The sequence below is a fragment of the Pteropus medius genome, unplaced genomic scaffold, assembly GCF_902729225.1.
Source record: "Pteropus medius unplaced genomic scaffold, Ma_sr-lr_union100, whole genome shotgun sequence".
NCBI classification, from domain to species: Eukaryota; Metazoa; Chordata; class Mammalia; order Chiroptera; family Pteropodidae; genus Pteropus; species Pteropus medius.
The window spans coordinates 17,709,887-17,730,192 of NW_024342473.1; the positions used below are offsets into that span (position 1 = coordinate 17,709,887).

Below are 20,306 nucleotides of genomic sequence, written 5' to 3' on the forward strand. Positions count from 1 at the left end.
GCCCTTCTGTCCATTCTCTGCGGAAGCAGGCTTTCAGCCCTGTCTGATTGCTAATCCATTCTCTTTCTCCTTTTCCAGACCTTTTATAAAGTCTTTATTTCCGGAAAATCTGCAAGCTGACAAGAAAGGGCGCCCAACTACTGCCGGAAGCAAAATAAAGGTTTGTTCTATTTTGGGACGTTTATAGATTTCTATAAGAGACAGGGTTTTTCTAGGAGTCAGGGGCTGCACCCGAGCCAGAATGAGGTCAGCGCAGTGTAATGGATTGGTTACAGCAGATGCCCAGAAGTCATGTCACTGCTTGAAAAAAGGTTACAGGACGCAAACTGAATTTGACTTGGCTGTACTGAAACCCCAAATGGATATTAAGTACCTCAGAATTTAACAGTCAGCAGATGATAATCAGCTACTTTCTAAGAGAAAATGGCTTTAAACTGAACCTGGGAGAATTCACATTAAACTATCAGAATGTTATGATTGAGAGCCACATTTTAGATTTTGGTGACCATTTCCCAGACCAGACCTCAAACTTGCCAATTATGGAACTTGATGTACCTGAAATTCTACACACTGGGTCTTATAGGGACAATTTATGCCCCCTCCTCCCTGGATCATAAAGGCCCCTCCTTTCTGAGATTTACAGGCACATCTGGCTGCGTGTTGCCTCCAAGTCGGAAGGAATTCTTAGTGTTTCTTGGGAGCCTCTTGTGGAGAGTACACTGTTATCTGAGCCATTGCATGACAAAATTCATTGTCCCTGATTATGCTCCTAATTAGAGGTTGTGTCAAATACACTTAATCATGTGATTCTTCAAGAAATAGTCATTAAACTATTTTTTTAAATTATATCAGTTAAAAACATTTAAAAAAATTATTTCAGTTAAATACCACCCCAGTTTTATAATCATCAGAATCAAGCGATGAACAGTAGGGCTCTGGGATTCGATCACCTGTGTTCACAGAACACCTTTGGCTTTTACTAGCTGTGCGATTTCCAGCAAGTTACCTAAACTCTCAGTGCATCTTTGGCTTAATTTGTAAGATGGAGATCTTAGTACCTATCTGAAGGAAGTACTGTGATGATTAAATTCAATAAATCATCCCAGGCATTTAGCACACTGCCTGAAACCTAATAAACACCAAATGTATATGATCTCCTGTTACATTCTGCTCTATCAGTCCCCTCCCCACATGCCATGCTTAGTCATCTCCGTTTAATTCTTAGTAGACACTTGGATGTGCATTTGCTGGGTCCCAGCCTATACTGTCCATTCCCCTTCGCTGGCTCTGTGTGTTCAGGTCCTACATGTTCTTCTCATGGTGCCTCCTGGATTAACCCCAGCCTCATGGACACCCTCACTCGCTCTTCTCTGAGTGTTCATGTATGGAAGGCTGCCTCCCAACCCCTGCAATAAAGGAACTAATTATTGAAAGCTCATAGAAGATTCTAGTCAAGAGGAGCCTTTGGGTTTTGTGGAGGAAGTCAGATTCAAGCTGGGTTTTGAGCTGGAGGGTGGAGTTTTCTGGGACAATCATGTTCAAAGAGCTAGAGAAATTCAGTCCTGGGACGGTCTTTGGATTGAGCTCACTGGAACAGAGAGTTGTGGGCAGAGAACAGATGCAAATCTCCTGAGGCCCCCAGATATTAACGTCTGAGTGAAGCTTCTGACTCATGCCTTCACTTCAAGGTCCTGGATAAGGATTAGCTCTGGGCTGGAAAATCTGGTCACAAGACGGTCACATTCAGATCCAAGGAGCCCAGATCACCAAGGTTGCAGTGACTCACTTTCAAGTGGTCTGGATTCTTAGTCGAGCTTATTTCCTATAAAAAGGAGGGCAGGGTTAGGAGCATTTTTCTCCTTCTTGGAAGACTTGACTCTTTTCTTTCCTTCATATTCTTGTCTAGTTGAATACTCAAAATTGCCACTTTCTGGGTGTACTCAAAATGCTGGGGATTGTAAGGCCTGCAAGGATTGCTGTTGTCTGGGGAGGTCAACGTGAAGTCAGCCAGCTTATCCAGGGGAACTTACTCTGCATATTCTCACCCCCAATGGTACTCTCCTTAGTGGACTGTAGGACCTGTCCATTGACACTCTGCCTCCTCAAAGAAGTGACATTCTCCCTGCGTTATATGCCCCCTGTGAAACACCTCTCAGAGATGCTTAGCCATGGTCCATCTCTTACACCTTCCATATCCACAGTATTTTACAGATATTAAATATCATCCTAATGATACCCTTGAGGTGTAAGCATTTAAAGACATCCTGAGTTCCTTGGAGGAAATATTAAATTTACGTTTAAGGTAGTCTTAGTGTTGGGTATTTTATTATATTCTAATTCTTTAAAATTTAAAACTATCTATAGGATTTAATTAATAGAATATTTGTTTGGGTAGAACTCCTTGTTTATAAATAAGAGTATTCTATATTAAATAACACTTGATTTCGAGGCTTCACTAAATTCTCCATTGTTGTGTCTGGAAAGGATCAGTTTTGAAATTAAAGCCAAAGTTTGATGCTATAGGGAAATGGAATTGAGCTCAGAGCTGACAAAGAGGACTGGGCTGCAGCTTTATCTAAGTGACACTGAGCCTCCAACAGAGTGGATGTGACAGGACACGCAAACACTGCACCATGCTTGGGCTGGTTGACTTTTACCGCCTATTGCAACCATTAGATTAAGACATTAGATGTCTTCTGGTTCAGCCTCCTTTGTTTACAGATGTGGAAACTGAGGCCCAGAGAAGTTTAGTGATTTATCCCTAAATCACTAGCTTGCAAGTAGCAGAGCCAAGACCCCAACTCGGACTTACTAAGAGTCTGTTGAGGGTAGAACAAGGAGCTTTCACTCTAAGCCTTTGTCATTATCCTATCTGTCTGCATATTTTGACGCTTGCTTCTGTTGGGCAAAGGCCTTTGGTAATTCATGGACTCATGGACTCTTCTTGCCTGGAGTCAGGGTAAAGTCAGTTACTGTTTCCCAATCACCTCATGGGTCATCTAAGTTGACTCATAGCTAAATTCAGATTGATTTTGACAGTTAAGATGTATTCCTGTTTGCTGAAATTGATTATCCTGCAACCTAAAGGCTTCTGTCTAATCTTAGCTTAATTCCTTTCATATCACGCTAAATTATCCCATATCTTCCTTAGGAAGACAGGATAGCATTGTGGCTAAGAATCAGACTTGGTAGCTCACAGACTTGGGTTCAAGCCCCAACTCTGCTGCTTACTAATTGTGTCATCTTGAGCAGCACTTTATTTTTCTTAATACCCCATTTTCTCATCTAAAAATCTGAAGAAATAATAATAATAATAATAATAATAATAATAATAATAATAGCTTCCTCTTAGAAATGAGGCATAAATGAGAAAATCCATGTGTCTAACCCTTGATTCATGTTCAGTAAATGTTTTCTGTTGTTATTTTGAGCAAGAGAGAACTATGTCAGGTGGCACATAAACTTAAATCATACTCGCCCCTGTTTTCTTATGCTAAGGTGAAAAGAAAGTATGTTATTAAATGCTTAGGACTAAAGAGGCTGTCAGATTATTCTTGGAAATTTAAAGGCTTTAATAAAATACAAAAATAAAAATTAAGAGTTGAGGGACTTAAAAAAAGCTTTGTTATAATCAGTCCCTCCCCAGCTTCACCTTATGTGTTGCAGAGATCATCAGATTTGTTCTCAAGTACACTCTACATCAACAAAAAGGATAAGAGTTCGTTTATTTTTTCCTTGTAGAGCTTTGCTTTGGTCATATAAGCTCTGCATCTTTGCCCTTGTACTCTAAGAATTGCAAAGAATGCTATATTCTGCACATCTAAACAGAGAATTTGATTTACCAGCGAACATCTTGCTCTGAATATACCCAAGAGTTTTTCTCAAGGGTTTCAGATTTCCCAAACCCATGAAAACAGAAAAGCCCTAATTGAGAGAGGGTTGTCTACTGCAGGCACATCCCTTCTGCTGACATTAAAATGGTTTTCTGGCTTCAGAGATCCCTTTTCTCTATTTTCCTTTAGAGGTTTTCTCTCTTCGTGCTGATTTGCTTAGGAAGGGAGTTATGAGCTTGTGTATCCTATCCTTGGTCCCTCAGGGTGTGCCAGCTGTGTGGTGCCATGAGTGCCGATGTGGGCTCTGCTCCTGTTTCTTCAAATAATGTTTGTGATACTCATGATGTGAAATACTTCATCAGCAATTTCAGCTTTACTTATGTGGCTTTTTCTGCTTAAACCTAGTTCCCCTCTGGGTACTCAATGTGCAACTAGTGAGAGATGATTTTATATAGACTATTTTAGCTTTGTGAAGGAGTAAGTTACATAGCACAGTGAAAGGGCTCAGAGTCTGCAGGTTTGTAAAAGGACATGCTGAGGAAGAAAGTGAATGAAATGGCATATAAAGAGTTTATAAATTCTGAGATATTTGTGAATCTCGCACCCTTTAACTATGAATTTTCATCATTTTATAGATGATTCTTTATTGGTTGGGTTGCCAGGAGAGAGAGTATAGGGGATTTTGATGATTTATCCTTACAAATAATTTGCCCTCCCACCCGTCTAAAATATGTTTATGAAGACCATGTATTTGTAAAATCTTAATCAATATAAAATTAACTTAATTCGTTAATAACTGGCATGCTTCCTTGTTTCTCATAAAAAATTATATGTCGAGATTTACTGGGTTTTAGATTTTTGTTTTATTAACTATACTAAAAAGGCCTAGTTGCTTTCAAAAATCTAATTTTAAACCCATTTACGGAGTTAAAATCATCATAAAAGTCAGTAGAGCTTTAAGAAAGTGGGGTAGACCTGAGTTAAGCCTAATGAACAAATTGTCATGAAGACTAATTTCTAGCTCTATATTTCCACCCTAAGGTTTCACAGGTCTCCTTGGAAAGCTTCAGAGAAAGTTTCTAACTGATGTTATTCTTCCTTTCTAGAAACAAGCCAATGACCTTGTGAGCACCCTGATGAAATGTACACCTCACTATATTCGCTGTATAAAACCAAACGAAACCAAGAAGCCCAAAGACTGGGAAGAAAGCAGGTATGGTAAAGATGGCACATGGAGAGGTCAGAGCCAGCTTTCGTGGACTCTGGCACACTTTTCCCTCTGCTCAAGACGGGCTGTCCTACGGCAGAGGCAGGAGCATTTAAATTGCCTTCAGATGTGTTTCATGTCCTTGTGTCTTTAACTTTTTCAGGACAAAAACTAAATATATTTTTTCCATCTTTTCTTTTTCCTAAAATGTTAGCAGTGCCATTCAGTTCAGAATTAGCAATTTATAATGTTGATTTTGGCCAGTCTGGGGGCAGATGGAAAAACAAAACAAAACAAAACAAAAAAACCCTCATACCGCAGAGTTAGGATGGTTTTAAAATTAGTTTGAGGCTCTGTATAGAAATTCTTAGTACACTTAGCTCCTCATCAGTACTCACAGGATGTGGCCTAGAATGCTTAACTCGGGTTTGAAAGTAAAGGTCCAAAGAGCTGGTTAAAAAGCAATCTGTCATTTAATGTTGCTCATGAGGATTCTGGGGACATGCCGTAAGTTCTGTAATTCCCTCGAGGACTGTGTTAATGAGCAGAGTGACTCTCTGGGAGGGAAAACCCCAAAGGGAGACATGTGGAGGACAAGTACGCAGTGAGCCCTCTCCCACCTGACTTCTGAGGAAGCTCCGTCACTAATCCTCCCACCCCCAGCATTAGGGCAATGGCCTCTGCAGGATGGGATGATGGGATGGGGCATTGAGTCAGAAAGTGTTAAGATGGTGACTAGAAAATATAGTTTTTGCCTCCAGCTAAGGGATCCAGACACACGTTCCTACTGATCCCACTGCCCATAGGAATATAGGCTAGGGAGAGACCTTGTGAGTGACTTGGACTACAGAGAGGACCCCACCATTGTCCCCAGATAATCAAGTCCCTGGATGTGAGTATACCAGAATTGGCATCTTTTTTTCTCTCTTGGGAAAAAGTGGATAGACTTTTCTAGATGTTGAGTGACTTAGTCAGATTGAACTTGAACAGGAAGACCAGGATTAAAATTCATAGCTGCTAATTACCTTCTCTGGGAGACATGTATAGGTCCAGATATAGGCCCTGCCAGCAAGATCTTTTCTAACCTGTGGCAGACAGGTAATACTTGATCCTTTGTGTGTGTTATGTGCTGTTGAGTCAGCTCTGATTCCTGGCCATCCTATGAATGAGCGATGTCCACAGTATCCTGTCCTCAGCAGTCCTGCTCTGCTTCTGTAGACTCATGCCCGTGGCTTCTTTTATGGAGTCCAAGAATGTGCATTTTAAGAATCTCCCATGCTGGTGATGATGGTACAGGCATCGTAATTTGAAGACAGCTGATCTAGAGCAAAGGGCTGAACTGGGATTTGGAAGAACCATGTCCTGGAGCTGGCCTGTTACCTGCTAGTTTGAGTGAGACACACTTAATCTTCTCAGTCCTTGGTTTCCTCCTCTTTAAAATAAGGTCAATCCAGAATGAGACCTCCGTTAGTCTGTCAGAGTGAACTTCTCCCAGATCTGTTCCCCCATGTCTGTGAGCCTGCCTCTGCCTGTCTCTGTGTCACCTCTACACTCCCCTTCTCATGTTCACCTGCATACACACCACACTTACATCTCATGTACATATACACACATAAAAGGTTGGTATCATATGAAACCTCAGAAATAAATTACAAGAGTCTTTGAAGCAGAGGTATTGATAAATGGATGCTTTAGCCCACCCTTCCCCCCGCATCAGGCTCCATCCAGCTTTCCTTTCCCAGACCTTCTCAACAAATATAATCTTAAAATAAACATAATGATAATCTCGCTCACTCTGCAAATGCAATACCTCCCCAGCACACCACCCCTTGCCCTACGTAGATTGCTCTGCTGAAAATCCCTTCTAATATAGATTTTACAACAGCTCTTGGTTAGAGGTTCCCCGACTCTGGTGCTACCTTCTCATACAATCCAAACTGACTCATTAGAATATCAGAAAATGGAGAAATTAAGACAGCTGTATATTTATTCAATAAATCCTCATAGAATTTCCCCATCCTATTTTTTTAAATCACACCTGCCCCTTATTTTAATTACAGCAAAGAACTTCATAACATTACATTCATGTAAACTGTTTTTAAAAAGCCTAAAGTATTAGTTGGTCAAGTGTTGATTTATATCTCTAGTAAGATCACTTCCTGGAGTCGTCCCCCCAGTCCTAGTTCAGGTTTATTGTGTGACAGATGGTTTCACTCCACCTGTGAATGTGGAGCGTTGGGGTCCGTGAAAGGGCAGTGCGCTTCGCCGGCAGAGATTACACGGCCAATTGAAGCTCTTGGTGGACAGAGTTACTCACTCCAGAAGTTTATTGGGTGTGGTTTTTCCTGTTGAAAATGTGTTTTTGTTTGGCTCTGGCAACGTTGCCTGCCCTGGATTCTGAATCGCTGCCCCAGCAGGGTTCTCAGGCCTTGACCTACTTGTGTTAATGGCCAAGGACACTCAAGAAAAGGACTCCCCGCCTCTCCCTGAAAGGAGGAGCTGGCCAGCCAAGATGACAACTGGGCATTGCCATCCTGGCTGATGTTTACTTCAGAGGTGACGGCATGCAAGAATATGCAAAAATGAACTTGGATGTTTTAATTATGTGAAATTTTAAACATTATAGAATTTGCTAAACTGATTGTCCTGCTGAAGAAAATGTCTATGAAAAAATTTCCTGATGATGGAAGTTATAATGAATGAAACCAGGTTTTAACATGAGGCACGGTTCTTTCCTATGTGATTCATGGGAGAGAAACGTTTCTACTCGCATCAATGGGCGATGCATTCCCTGCCTCAGAAGATTGGAGTGAAGCCAGTATTTATGAAAAGTACTTAAAATGAGCAGATTATCTCTAACTGGCAGCCTCGTGTGTGTTTTACTTAGTAGAGAAAAGGCCAGTGGTGAGTTTCAGATTTGGAGGATGGGAGAAAGGGAAATTATTTGCCCAAATCAGATTTCTTCCCCATTAGTTAACCAGACATATAGCGCAAATTAAGTGTGGATATTAAATATTAATTCTTTATATTAAGGTTTTTTAAAAAGCTAGTTATCTTGAAGGGGCTGACATTTCTGGATGCTGATTCAAGTAAGAGCAGTTAGTTGAGACATTTCTAACGTCCCTCACTGTGTGACCTCATCCTTCCCAAGGCAATCAAGACTCCGCCCCACTTCCAGCTTATTTTTTCCGCCTCCTCCACTCCCACCACCATCTTCGTGCCTTTGCTTTCACTGTGCCTCCTGCCCTTCCCTCCTCTACATCTGGTAAATTCAACTCAGCCTTCCAGGCCCAGACACGTCACCACTTCTGAAAATCCTCTCACTGTGAATAATCCATTGTTTTCCTCTATTCTTCTGTCCTGGTTTACTTACTGTAGCTGTTACTATATTAGAATAATAACAGCTTTGTATGGCTCATGCCTGGAGCCAGTTAAGTGCTTTACATTGAATGTACCCAAGTAGGAAGAAAGAACCAGTATCACCATCCCCATTTTACACAAGTGGAAACTGAGGCAACGAGAAGTTCCGTAGTGGCAGAGCCAGTGGTATACCAGGAACCTGGCTCCAGAACCTGGTTCTTGACCACTGCGCTGTCTGTGAGGTCTTCAGTAGGAACTGTCCCTAGCACCTTGCATAAATGGTGCGTAGTGGCACATCGTGGGTGTCAGAGAATGTGGGCCTTCGTTGGAAATGATGGGTTTCATGAGAGCCTTGCAGGGGAAACGACTTTTGGGAAGCCATGTGAAGTGGTAGGGAGAATGCTGCTAACTGCCTTTTCAGTAGGTTCCAGGGAACAGCTGCTAGTGGCCGTTCCCTGGAACCTACTGTTTGTGCAGTTGACCACAATTGTACTGAATGGGGGAGTGGGGAACTGCCTCCTGCCACAGCGCACTTCTGATTGTCCCATCTTTAAAAGAAAAAAGCAGTTTACTTTTTATTTCTCATTTTCCTCAAATATCATGTTTCCAAGTGTCTATATTCAACCAGCCTGCATAATATGCAGCAAAGGCCCTATTTATCTCCCCAGAGGGGACACGATCAGAAGCTCGTGTCTAGGATCTGTCACTCGGCTTCCAGAACACTGTGATTCTAAGCAAGGGGTGGGTTTTCATAATTCACATGTCCGTGCAGCCCCTCAGATACACCAGGCCACTAAACCAGAATCCATGATGCAGAGATGGGGCCTGGGGCATTTCTCTGATGTGAAGATTTCCTCGTGTGGAAGCATCTATCCAGTACCACCCAGCATCCGTTTTCCAAAATGCACTGCCAGTTTTTTTTCTATTATAAAAAGCAAGTTAAACTATAATTTACATATATTTTTAGAACACTTTGACTTAGGCATTTGACATTAATAGTTTTATGTGCCCTTTTTTGTTTTGTATTTTAAAAGCCTAGAAATGTAATCTCAATAGGTCTAGAATCACTATTAAACTTAAGGTTGATAACAAAATAGCTCTAGTGTTGTTTAATTCAAAAAGTTACAAGTTCTTTCCTTTAGTCTTTTGAAAGTCTGTTATTTTTGTTCACAATCTGGGTGATAGGTATATGGCTTTCGGTTTTATTATTTTGTTAAAGTAAATGTGTAAACCTCTTCTGTAATTGCTGTATTTAATAATAATTTTTTTTTTTAATTTAATGTAATATAAGCTGAAGATCAGCTCAGGCTCTGAACACGGTAAATCGTAGTCTTTTTTGGTGTGTTTCCTTACAGCTTAGGTTTGGGGGGATTGTGAGTAGGAGAGTGGGGTGACAGAATTATCCAGTGATATCCTGGCTTCATTTCCTCCTTTACAGGGTAAAGCATCAAGTGGAATACCTGGGTCTGAAAGAAAACATTCGAGTGAGAAGAGCTGGTTATGCCTATCGGCGCATCTTCCAGAAATTCCTGCAGAGGTAATGAACTGGTGGTGATTCTGGACTCTTTTTTGTTTTAAATCGGTTTGTTGAGATAGAATTCACATACCATACAATTCACCGATTTAAACTATACAATTCATTGGCTTTTAATATATTTATAGAGTTGTGCATCCATCACCACAATTAACATTTTCATCACCCCAAAAAGAAATAACACTTCCCTAGTCGCCAACTCCGAATTCTCCCCTTGCCTCCTGCCCTAGGGAGATACTTCTTTCTGTCTCTGTAGATTTGTCTGTTTTGGGCATTGCATATAAATAGAGTGATACAATATGTGGTCCTTTGTGTCTGGCTTCTTTCACTTAGCATAATGTTTTCAAGGGTCATCCATGTTGGGGCTGGACTTCATTCCTACTCATTGCCAAATAATATTCCATTGCACTAATATTCTCCTATACCACATTTTACTTGTTCATTAATCAATTGATAGACATCAGTTGTTTCTACTTTTTGGCTTTTAAAAGTAACAAATAATGCTATCAACATTGATGTACGTGTGTGGACATATGTTCTCATTTATCTTTCGTACCTAAAACCAGAATTGCTAGGTCATATAGTGACTCTCTAAGTTAACCTTTCGGATGAACTGCTAGATTGCTTTCCAAAGTGTCTGTACCATTTTACACCCCCACCAGCAGTGTTTGAGGGTTCTAATTTGTCTGCATCCTTGCCAACATTTGTTATTAGCTGACTTTTTGATTCTAGCCATCCTAATGGGTATGAAATGACATTTCATTGTGGTTTTGATTTACGTTTCCTTGATGGAAAATGATGTTAAGCATCTTTTCATGTGCCATTAGTTATTAGGGAAATGTCTGTTCAGGTCTTTTGCCAGTTTTTTAATTGAGTTATTTGTCTTTTTTTTTATTGTTATAGCAGAATTATTTTTGTCATCATTTATTGTAAAATAAATCAGTAGCTACTTGTAATTGGTCTGTTTAGGGTAACACAAGTTCAAGAACTCATGATAATTGTGACACAGGAAGGTCTGAGGTTTATCTTGACTGTGCAAATTAATAGTATGAAGACAGTTTCAGGAAAATATTTAACCTACTTAAGAAAAGAAGCTTCTAGTATTTAACCTCAAAATTTTTGTACAGTCCATGTATAAATTTAAACTGATTTTAATATTTTCATTAAAGTGTCTCTGGCAGGACCTGTACTTAAATTGTTCTTATTTTGTAGTATTTGTTTTTGAAAAAGATAAAATGTGGTGTCCTTAAAATATTACATAATTCTAGCTTCTCTAATGATTCTAAATTAGTGGAATTCCGCTGCATTTTCTATCTCTGTTTAATTTTTTTTAAGAAAGGAGGAATCTGTGTGTAAGCAATTTAATCAGGCAACAACTATGTCTTTCTTATATGACATAGGAGCAGGATGTAAAGATTTTTTTTTAATTCAAATTTTATGTAACAAAGAGCTAGCAGGCTGAAGAAGACCTTAGTTGTCTTTGAAATCCAGTACATCTAATAAAGTCATTTTTCTCGGGGGGCTATTGTTTCTTGTGCTTGGGATGGCTGACCTACTGGTCATCAGTGTGGGTCATCATATGTGGCAAGTCATCGTTGTGGAAGGAAGATCAGGAGAGGCTTAACAAAAGGGCAGATCAATCCATACAATAAAGGCTCATGGACTCTGTCCTCTCACAATCAAGGTTCATGATAATTTGGAGGCGGATTAAACTAGGAATGAATTCACCTTCATGGCTCTCTGAATTAGAAAAGGGCCATTACACCTATAGTGTAAGCAGAGCTATATGAAAAGAAGTATCTAGGAATCTAAGAAAATAAATTTCTAGAGCTCTTGCATCATCACTATAGCAGCATCCATTTTCTGACTAACAACTGAGATGTTAATTATGAAAGACTTTGCTCTTTAAACAAATCGGTAACACTAGCTTAGGACAGGGTTTCTGTAAATTCTTTTTGAGCTGAGCAGCACGTACTCCTTACTATGGTTGAGAAAAATAAGCCTAAATGTGTATTCTGATTCTTAGGAAGGAAAATGTGGTAGAAGCATAAGAGATTTGCAAAACTTATTGTACTTCTCCTCTCTCTCTCTCTCTCTCTCACACACACACACACACACACACAGACACACATACACACACACACGAAATATTTACACATCAACCAATTCAAGGTTTATATGTAATGCCATGTTTAAAGAAACAGAATGGGGTTCAAATCCCAGCCTTGGGTGAGTCTCTGCTTCTGTTCTCTATTTTTCAAAATGGAAAGACCAACCTGATCAGGTTGCTATAAGAATAAAATGAGATCACACATTTAAGCACCAGGAATAGCACCTGAGCAGAGAAATCCCCCTGTAAATGTTAACCATTCATATTAGTTATTACCGCTGTGCACCAGGCATGATGTAAGACGCTGTATGAACCACACAGATATGGTACCCACTCATGGAGCTCTAGTCCTTGTGGAGGAGGCATAAATTTACCAAATAGGCACAAACATGAATATAATTACAAATGATGATACATGCTCTGAAGGAAAAATAATGTTTTCTATGAGAAAAAATAGCAGGGGATGCTTTTGCTTGGGTAGTCCAAAAAGGGCTCTCTCTGGAAGTGTCACTGAAGGGGAGTCCTCCTGAGTAGGAGCCGCCACGTGAGGAGTTGGAGAACAGCACACCAGGTAGAGGGAACAGCATGAGCAAAGGCTCTGAGGAGGGAAAGAGTTGAGTGTGCTTGAAGAAGAGGGAATAGAGAGAAGAGATTGAAGACTAGCCGAGGACCAGATCACCAGGGCCTTGTGACAGATTTCCGGAGATGAAATTTGATACATAGTAATAATAATAACTGCTTATAGGGAGCTTTATAAAACTATGCATTAACTGTTAAGTGCTCTGAAGAAATCAAGGAAATCAGTATTGATAAAAGGCCAATTGATTTTGCCTAAAAAGTATCATTGGCGACCCTCAGCAGTGCTATTTTTAGACAGTGGTAGAAGGGAAAAGTAGATTTTCCTCAGGCGTTAGCATGGAAACAGTCAGATAGGAAGGGACTAGGAGCTATGAAATGGGCATTGCAGACCCAGCAGACTTTTGCATTTGTCGAGGGCCATCCCTAAGCCTTTGAACAGAGGTGAATGGATCGCCAGGATCCCAGCAGCACCAGGCGCCTCTGTAGGTCAGGCCAGTCTGAGTCTGATCCTTCTCTCCCCAATCGTCCTCACAGGTATGCCATTCTGACCAAAGCCACCTGGCCTTCGTGGAGAGGAGATGAGAAACAAGGTGTCCTCCACTTGCTGCAGTCTGTCAACGTGGACAATGACCAGTTCCAGCTGGGGAGGAGCAAAGTGTTCATCAAAGCCCCCGAGTCTGTGAGTGTGTGGCTGACCTCTCCCCTCGTTTCCTTGGTGCCACCCCTCTCCCTGCAGCAGCTCCGCTGGCCCCCTCCCCACAGCATGGCTGCCTTTTTTTCTCATCTTTCCGTTCATGCCTCAGAGAAGGTTTCCGTCCGCTCCCAATCCCAGTGTAGGTCATTCCCATACCCCTCCTCCCTCACAGCCTTCAGGGTACTCAGCACTCTTTTTATAAAGATATCGTCATACAATGGTTTCTAATTTATTGTCCCTCTCCCATTCTAGATAGTCATCTCCTTGAGGTTTTGTACGCCATGTGTACTCACAACCTCCTGTAGAAAGTGTCTCACGGAAGGTGCCCAATAGTTGTTTATAGTGTCCAATAGTGTTTAAGCTAAAAGGGACTTTTATGTCCCACCAAGGAGGCTTGCTTGGGTAAACCTGTGTCTTCGTCAAGGTGACACCAAACAGGCCTGGGCTTCCTCTGTGAAGGCAGAGCAGCACTTGGGGATGAGAATTCTCAGGACTGTGATCGAGCTCGGAAAGGCAGTTGAGGAGACAAATGGGTAGGAGGAGAAATCTCTGGGTTTATAGAACACAGATATTTGCCAGTAAGGAATTCAAACAATTTTACAATTCACAAACTTAATTAGACCGCCACAGATTAATTTGGAAAAACTTCTTCACCTTCCCTGATGAGGGTATGGTCACTGAGTGTCCGTAAGAAGTTCTCAGTTTGAGCAGGAACCCAACACAGCCGAATTTTGCCCCATTAGCTCTGGGGCTATGGAATGAAGACGTTACTTTTTAAGTTAGAGAAATTACTGGGACTACTCAGGTTTGACATCATTTCCTGAGGTTCTTTTAACAATCATAAGACTCCATTTCAAGAGTCTATGGTGAACTCGGCAAAATTAGTCATCTGACCGAGGGGAAACAACATGAGAACTTGCTGTGTGTAATAACAGAAACCCCTAACTTCGGGCAAATCCTGGTCTCAGTGAGTTTTGTCCCCCAGAATGGGGCCTGCAGCTGCTGTTCTGCCTGCCCCAGAGGATCGGCCTGAGACCCACAAATGATAATGGCTGTAAATGAATGACTTTATGAACCATAAAGACTATTAAGTAAATAAATGGCACGCATCTATAGAATCCGTTTATGAAAAGTTTGTGGTAGCATTTTCCACTTAGAGTTATTTGTAGCTTCACAGCGATTTCATTTCCAAATATAAAATGAAAATGTTGTGTCATACACCATTAAGCAACCCACAGAACAGTTCCTGTTCTTTCTAAAATGGGATGGAGTGATTTATCAGTACAATGCAGAACTCCTGTTATTTCATACCCGCTTTTACTTTTTTGACTTGCTAAATTTTCACATAATTAAAACAGCCTCAATATTTTGCATACTTTTTTTATGATTCTGTTGAGCTTTGGGGTTTTAGCTCAAAAATCAAGATTTATCTTTGGTTTCTCTTTTCCTTGTCTTTCTTACAATTTCTTTATTACCATCACTTGACTCTCCTTTCCCCCATCTTTTTGCACACACACACGCACACACACACCATCATCGCTACTCTCTCCCCTCCCCCATCACTCATCCGTCCACATTTAATCTTGACGTGAAAAATACTTTTAGAAAAATTGGTTTCTAAATGCCCACTTTGTGATTTTTGCCTTGACTTTCATAGTAAGTATGCTGAATATATAAAATAACCCATTTGTTTTAAGAACCCACATTAGACATCAGGCACCAAAGGGTTTGGTTTTGTTTATTTGTTGCATGTGTCCATGATTTGGGAGTTGTCTTTTCTATGTTTCCTCTTTCTTTTTCCTCCAATCCACCAGATTTCAAACTGGTATGGCTTTTGGAAAGAACCTAAAACCCAGCTAATCTTTGAAATAGTCTATAGGAAGTTGGATATTGGTTGCCTCTTCATCCTTTCTGAGTCACGAGGGTGTTTTCTATGGTACTCTGAAATAGTTCTGTTAAAGAAGAAGATATCAAGCCTCAGAAACCCAACACACAAGAAAAGAAACACCAACAAATATTCTTACAACAGGAGACCGGAGGGCTCATATTTTAAACATTCTGTCCTGTTGTTAAACCATATATTCCCTTTTATTTTTAGAAATATGCTCCTCATACCTGTTGTATATAGCACTGTAGGCTGTGATATTTTGCCTTTGAGATACTGTTTTTGCAAAGCTGGGACTATGGGAAGAAGTTGAGTGACAGAAGGGGTCAGATGTGGCTCCTGCGTATAGACCAGATAAATAGAGACAACAAATCAAACCCAGCTGCCTTCAAACCAAATTTGCTTGTTTACTTCTGGAACACTTCTGCAGTGATTGTTCATCATCTTTACTTCAGGTTTTTATTGGTCCGTTTTATCTTGTTTTCCTAAGGAGTCATGTAAACCACTTCCTAGGTGAATGAGAAAGTTTCCCACCATATTACGAGTTGATCAAATGCAGATTTACAGAGAAAGACTTGTATGTCAAAGTGAGAAAGAGCCTGGCAGCACTCGAAGGACTTTGGTTCACTTTCCAGCCCCACGCAATCTTGGTTCCAATTTCCTCATCTGTAAAATGGAGACGATAGAAATATGTGGATCGTGTATCCATGGAGGGATTGAATGAAAAGATGCATGTAAAGCATCTAGAATGATTCCTGACCCATAGCAGGTGCTAGGTACATTACAGCTAATTGCTATCGTCTTCATTATTCCAGAGCTTTGCTGAGTGGGGTAATATTGTTAAAATGGCCTGAGTCTCGAGACCTGCCAGTGTCTGACAGGGGACCTTAAACAAAGTAAGGTCCCCTATCATCGTAAGTCCCATTCCAATCACTGCAGTTGTTGGCTTCTGCCCCAGTGACTCCTTGGAGAATTCTGAGGTAGGAAGTCTGTACTTTCATGGAACTGAAAGTAGGGCAGCCCTCTTTCCACAGCAGCAGAAGGTCTGCCCCTGCAAAAGCTGGGAAATTCTTAAGAGGCTATATGCAGCACTAAGTAAGCAACAGTCTCCACCAACTCACTTGATCTAGCCACCTACTATCCTCTCTGGATCAAGGTAGGGAATAAGTGGATAAATACTGAATTTCGATTCTCACAGAGATTATGAGCAAGGCAGGGCACCATTCTTAAGATCCAACTGAATGCACTCAGATTTAGCTATTTTCCATTATGTTTTTTATTAAAAGAAAAAAATGTGTAGATAAAAAAGTCATAGTGATCATAACCAACATCGCTAGTAATCATTTTTTCACATTTGTTATGAGTCTGAGAAGCTGGTTCCCATGTATGGCTCTGGCTAAATTGAGTGTGCCTGAAATAACCAGAAAAAAAGTGATGCTCAGGTCTTATGAATTGGCTCACATTTGTCTTCTTTACATTCATAGCTATTTCTTCTAGAAGAAATGAGAGAGAGAAAGTATGATGGGTATGCTCGAGTGATACAGAAATCGTGGAGGAAATTCGTGGCCCGAAAAAAATATGTCCAAATGAGGGAAGAAGGTATTTTAGTCATTTCGTTTCATGTGTTTATCAAATCTCAAGAATAATTTTGAGCCTAGACGAAAGTTACAAGTTCAGTTTACTTTGCATATAATGTCATGTGTTAAAAATCTTGCATTCCTTTAGAGTTTCTCTGTGTGTTTTTATAGTAAGTATTTTCTTCCTTTTTCTGGAGGACTGATCTTTCTCCCTTCTCTGCCTTGTGGGAATTGCAGCCTCAGACCTCCTGCTGAACAAGAAGGAGAGAAGGAGAAACAGCATTAACAGGAATTTCATTGGGGATTACATTGGGATGGAGGACCACCCGGAACTTCAGCAATTTGTGGGCAAGAGGGAGAAGATCGATTTTGCAGACACAGTGACCAAGTACGACAGGAGGTTCAAGGTACATGCTGACTACCCGCCTCCGAGAGGCACTGGACATTCCTTAGTTTTATAAATAACTCATAATTTTACTTTTCTTATTACCAAACAAAACGTTGATTGTAAGAAAATTTAGAAAATATAGATAAGCCAAAAGAAAAATAGCCACCTATACCCAAAAACAGTGTTAACATTTTGTGTGTATCCTTTAGAAGTTTTTTTTATACAGACATATATCTGAGTATTTAGTTTTCAAAAATGAGATGTACGTTACATGCTGGTTTCTGTCCTGGGTTGTTTTTTTCTTAAGCTGTGCCATGGAGAACTTGCCATATTAATAGATATGTCAATATAAATTATTTTGTTTAGCTGCATAGGATTCCATTTAAGAGATGCTTCACTATATTTCTAATCAATTTCTCCTTAATCCATTCTCAGTGGGCTCCCTTTCTTTTACTATTATTTTTTTAAGAAGGATACAGTGAGCATCCTTTTCACACATATCTTTGTGCATTTGTCTGCTAATGCTTTTAGAATAAATGGATAGGAATAGAATCGTTAGGTCAAAAGATTCAGAATGTCAGTCAATATTGCTAAGTGTTCTTACCCATCTTCCCTTAGTGCAGGGGTCCCCAAACCCCAGGCTGCGGACCCATACTGGTCTGTGGCCTGTTCGGAACCAGGCCACGCAGTAGGAAGTGAGTGGCAAGTGAGCAAGCGAAGCTTCATCTGTATTTGCAGCTGCTCCCCAGCTCTAGCATCACCCCCTCAGCTCCACCTCAGATCATCAGGCATTAGATTCTCATAGGAGCACTGGTTTCTGGTGCCAAAAAGCTTAGGGACTCCTGCCTTAATGAATGACTAAGAAAGGCCTTCACATGGCTCCTGGAGGAACAACTGACTTTTTTTTTACCTCTTCCCTTCAACACTTTATTTCTTTTGCCTAATAAAATCTTGGCCCCAAAAGTGAAATCTGAAGCCACAGTAGCCCATGAATCCATCAAGAGCTTTTTTTGTTTTGTTTTGTTTTTAATTATTTGTTTGTTTTTTGTTCAGAAAAAAAAATGAAATTAACAAGTATTAACAAGAAGGATAATGTTGTTTTGCTGGAATCAAATCATCCTTACATCCCCAATATGGTGCCAGCTGCTCTAGTGGCAGATTTTAATGCTTAGGACTCTCAATGGTATTTGGGTATAAGGGGGTCAGTAACCCACATAATCCAAAGTATGTTTATATTAGATTTTTAAGGATTGTCATTAAAATGAAATTTTATCAGTTTTAAAAAGCAAAAATTTCATGGACTCAAAAAATATATATGCAGACACTTGAGGAATGGAGCCCTGTTTGAGAAACGTTAACAGATAATTGGTAGCGTAACTATATGTGTTGGTTCGTCTGGGACTGTCCTTTTACACCTTTGTCCTGACACCTTAGGCGGATCCATATGAGTTTGCCATTTTTGTAAGTCAGAGAGATTCAAGTATCATTAATTTCACGTATGTCAGTCTAATAATTATTAACAGTGTCCCCTTCTGCTCTCAAGGGATGGGGTTAGATGGTAGGGAAAATTTGCTACCCAAGGCAGCTTCCCTTCATCTGTAAACAGATGCCCAAAGTTGTCACATCGACACATCTTTCCACCTTCTTAAAATACCTCTCCTTACAGGGTGTAAAACGAGACTTGCTTCTTACTCCAAAGTGCTTATACTTAATTGGACGAGAGAAGGTCAAGCAGGGCCCAGACAAAGGGCTTGTGAAAGAAGTCCTGAAGCGGAGAATCGAGATGGAGAGGATTTTGTCCGTGTCCCTCAGGTGAGTGGCAAGGGGTGGAAGCACGCGTGCCCCGTCTCCTCAGCATTGTCATCTGCTATTCCAAACGCAGCCTGGAAAAAGGCCTGGTAGGCTCCCCAGTTGTCAAAATCATGATGAAGAGAACTGAATCTCCTCTTCTTCCCTAAGAAGACCTAACCTTCATGGATCTCCGAGATCCTGATAGAACAGAAATGAGATAGCAAGAAAAAAATCACCTTCTAGTTAGCTCTTCTGATCAAGAGATACTGAGGTCCTTTGTACCCATGAAATTTGAGAAATAAACCTAGTATATAAAACTGACAGAGTATAATTGCTGTTACTGAAGTGGGGCCATGGGTCCAGGGACAGGCCCACCTCACCCACATGGAAGACCTAACCCATTTCTTTAGCAAAGGTCCAAACAGAGGTGGCCATTAGGTCATCAATATTGTTTTTAGTTTACTGTGACCTCTAATTATGCTGGAAGGGAAGTTTCTTGGTACTCCTTAAAGTCTTTTCTGCCTGTTCATGCAAGGAGGGAGCACAGATTGGTCTCCATAATCCATAGCCCTGGAGTCGTTGCCAAATCCTCCCTTGGACTCCAAGTTCACAGGCAGGGGCCCTTGCTCTTCCTGTCAGCCCTTTAGCTTTCTTTTGGCAGAGGGACTTCCCTAAATCCTCCCATGTTAAGAAGTACCAGACTAAGTTCCCTCTGGAGAGAGGAAATCCTCCCAGTCTACATAAGACTGAGGAAAAAGGAAGAAAGGCCCCTTTGAGCCCAGTGGCTTCCTCTTTGAGTTGCATCCCTAAGCCCTTCTGAGGATACGGCGGCCACTGCACTACAAGTAGTGATGTTCTGGTTGCTTTTGAACATGTCTTCCTTCTAAATTCATATTCCACACAGAACACAAAACTGCCGCTCCCAAGAAAAAGCAGGGGTTTTGCGTGGTCCAGCATCTGGCCTTCCAGGCTGGAAATCCTAGCTCTCCAGTGTGATAATCCAAAGCAGATTTCAAGTTGTGTCCATTCTTGCCTGTGTCGCTGTGGTTTCTGATTCTATCTGTTGCCAAGTTTCCTGATAAAGGGCCAGGTGGTACAGTGAGGTTAAGTGTTTAAAACATTTCAACTCGGGGATGTGGTAAAAATTCTAAGCAGATGGGACCCTCGGCAGCCTTTTGGCAGCCCCACCTCAGGTATGTCTCCGAGCCATGGATTTCAAGGAAAAGCTCCAGACACTGTCTGGTTTTTGGGTCTTCCTGAGCAGTTGGCCCACTAGCTGCGTCACAGCTGGAGCTGGGCAGCCTGCTGGCCACTCTCTTCTTGACTAGCTGGACTTTGATGTTCTAAG

The 20,306-nt window shown here is 40.9% G+C and overlaps 1 protein-coding gene across 2 annotated transcripts in view; it reads left to right on the forward strand.

Annotated features, from left to right (window-relative positions):
• MYO1E (myosin IE) overlaps window positions 1-20,306 on the forward strand; it is a 177,399-nt gene that overhangs the window by 129,334 nt on the left and 27,759 nt on the right. For both annotated transcript variants that reach the window (XM_039865445.1, XM_039865444.1), the window contains exons 16-22: window positions 79-160; window positions 4,940-5,046; window positions 9,839-9,937; window positions 13,158-13,302; window positions 16,687-16,801; window positions 17,017-17,186; window positions 18,834-18,979. In XM_039865445.1, coding sequence (XP_039721379.1) covers window positions 79-160; window positions 4,940-5,046; window positions 9,839-9,937; window positions 13,158-13,302; window positions 16,687-16,801; window positions 17,017-17,186; window positions 18,834-18,979 — 864 coding nt within the window. The remainder of the gene's footprint in view (window positions 1-78; window positions 161-4,939; window positions 5,047-9,838; window positions 9,938-13,157; window positions 13,303-16,686; window positions 16,802-17,016; window positions 17,187-18,833; window positions 18,980-20,306) is intronic.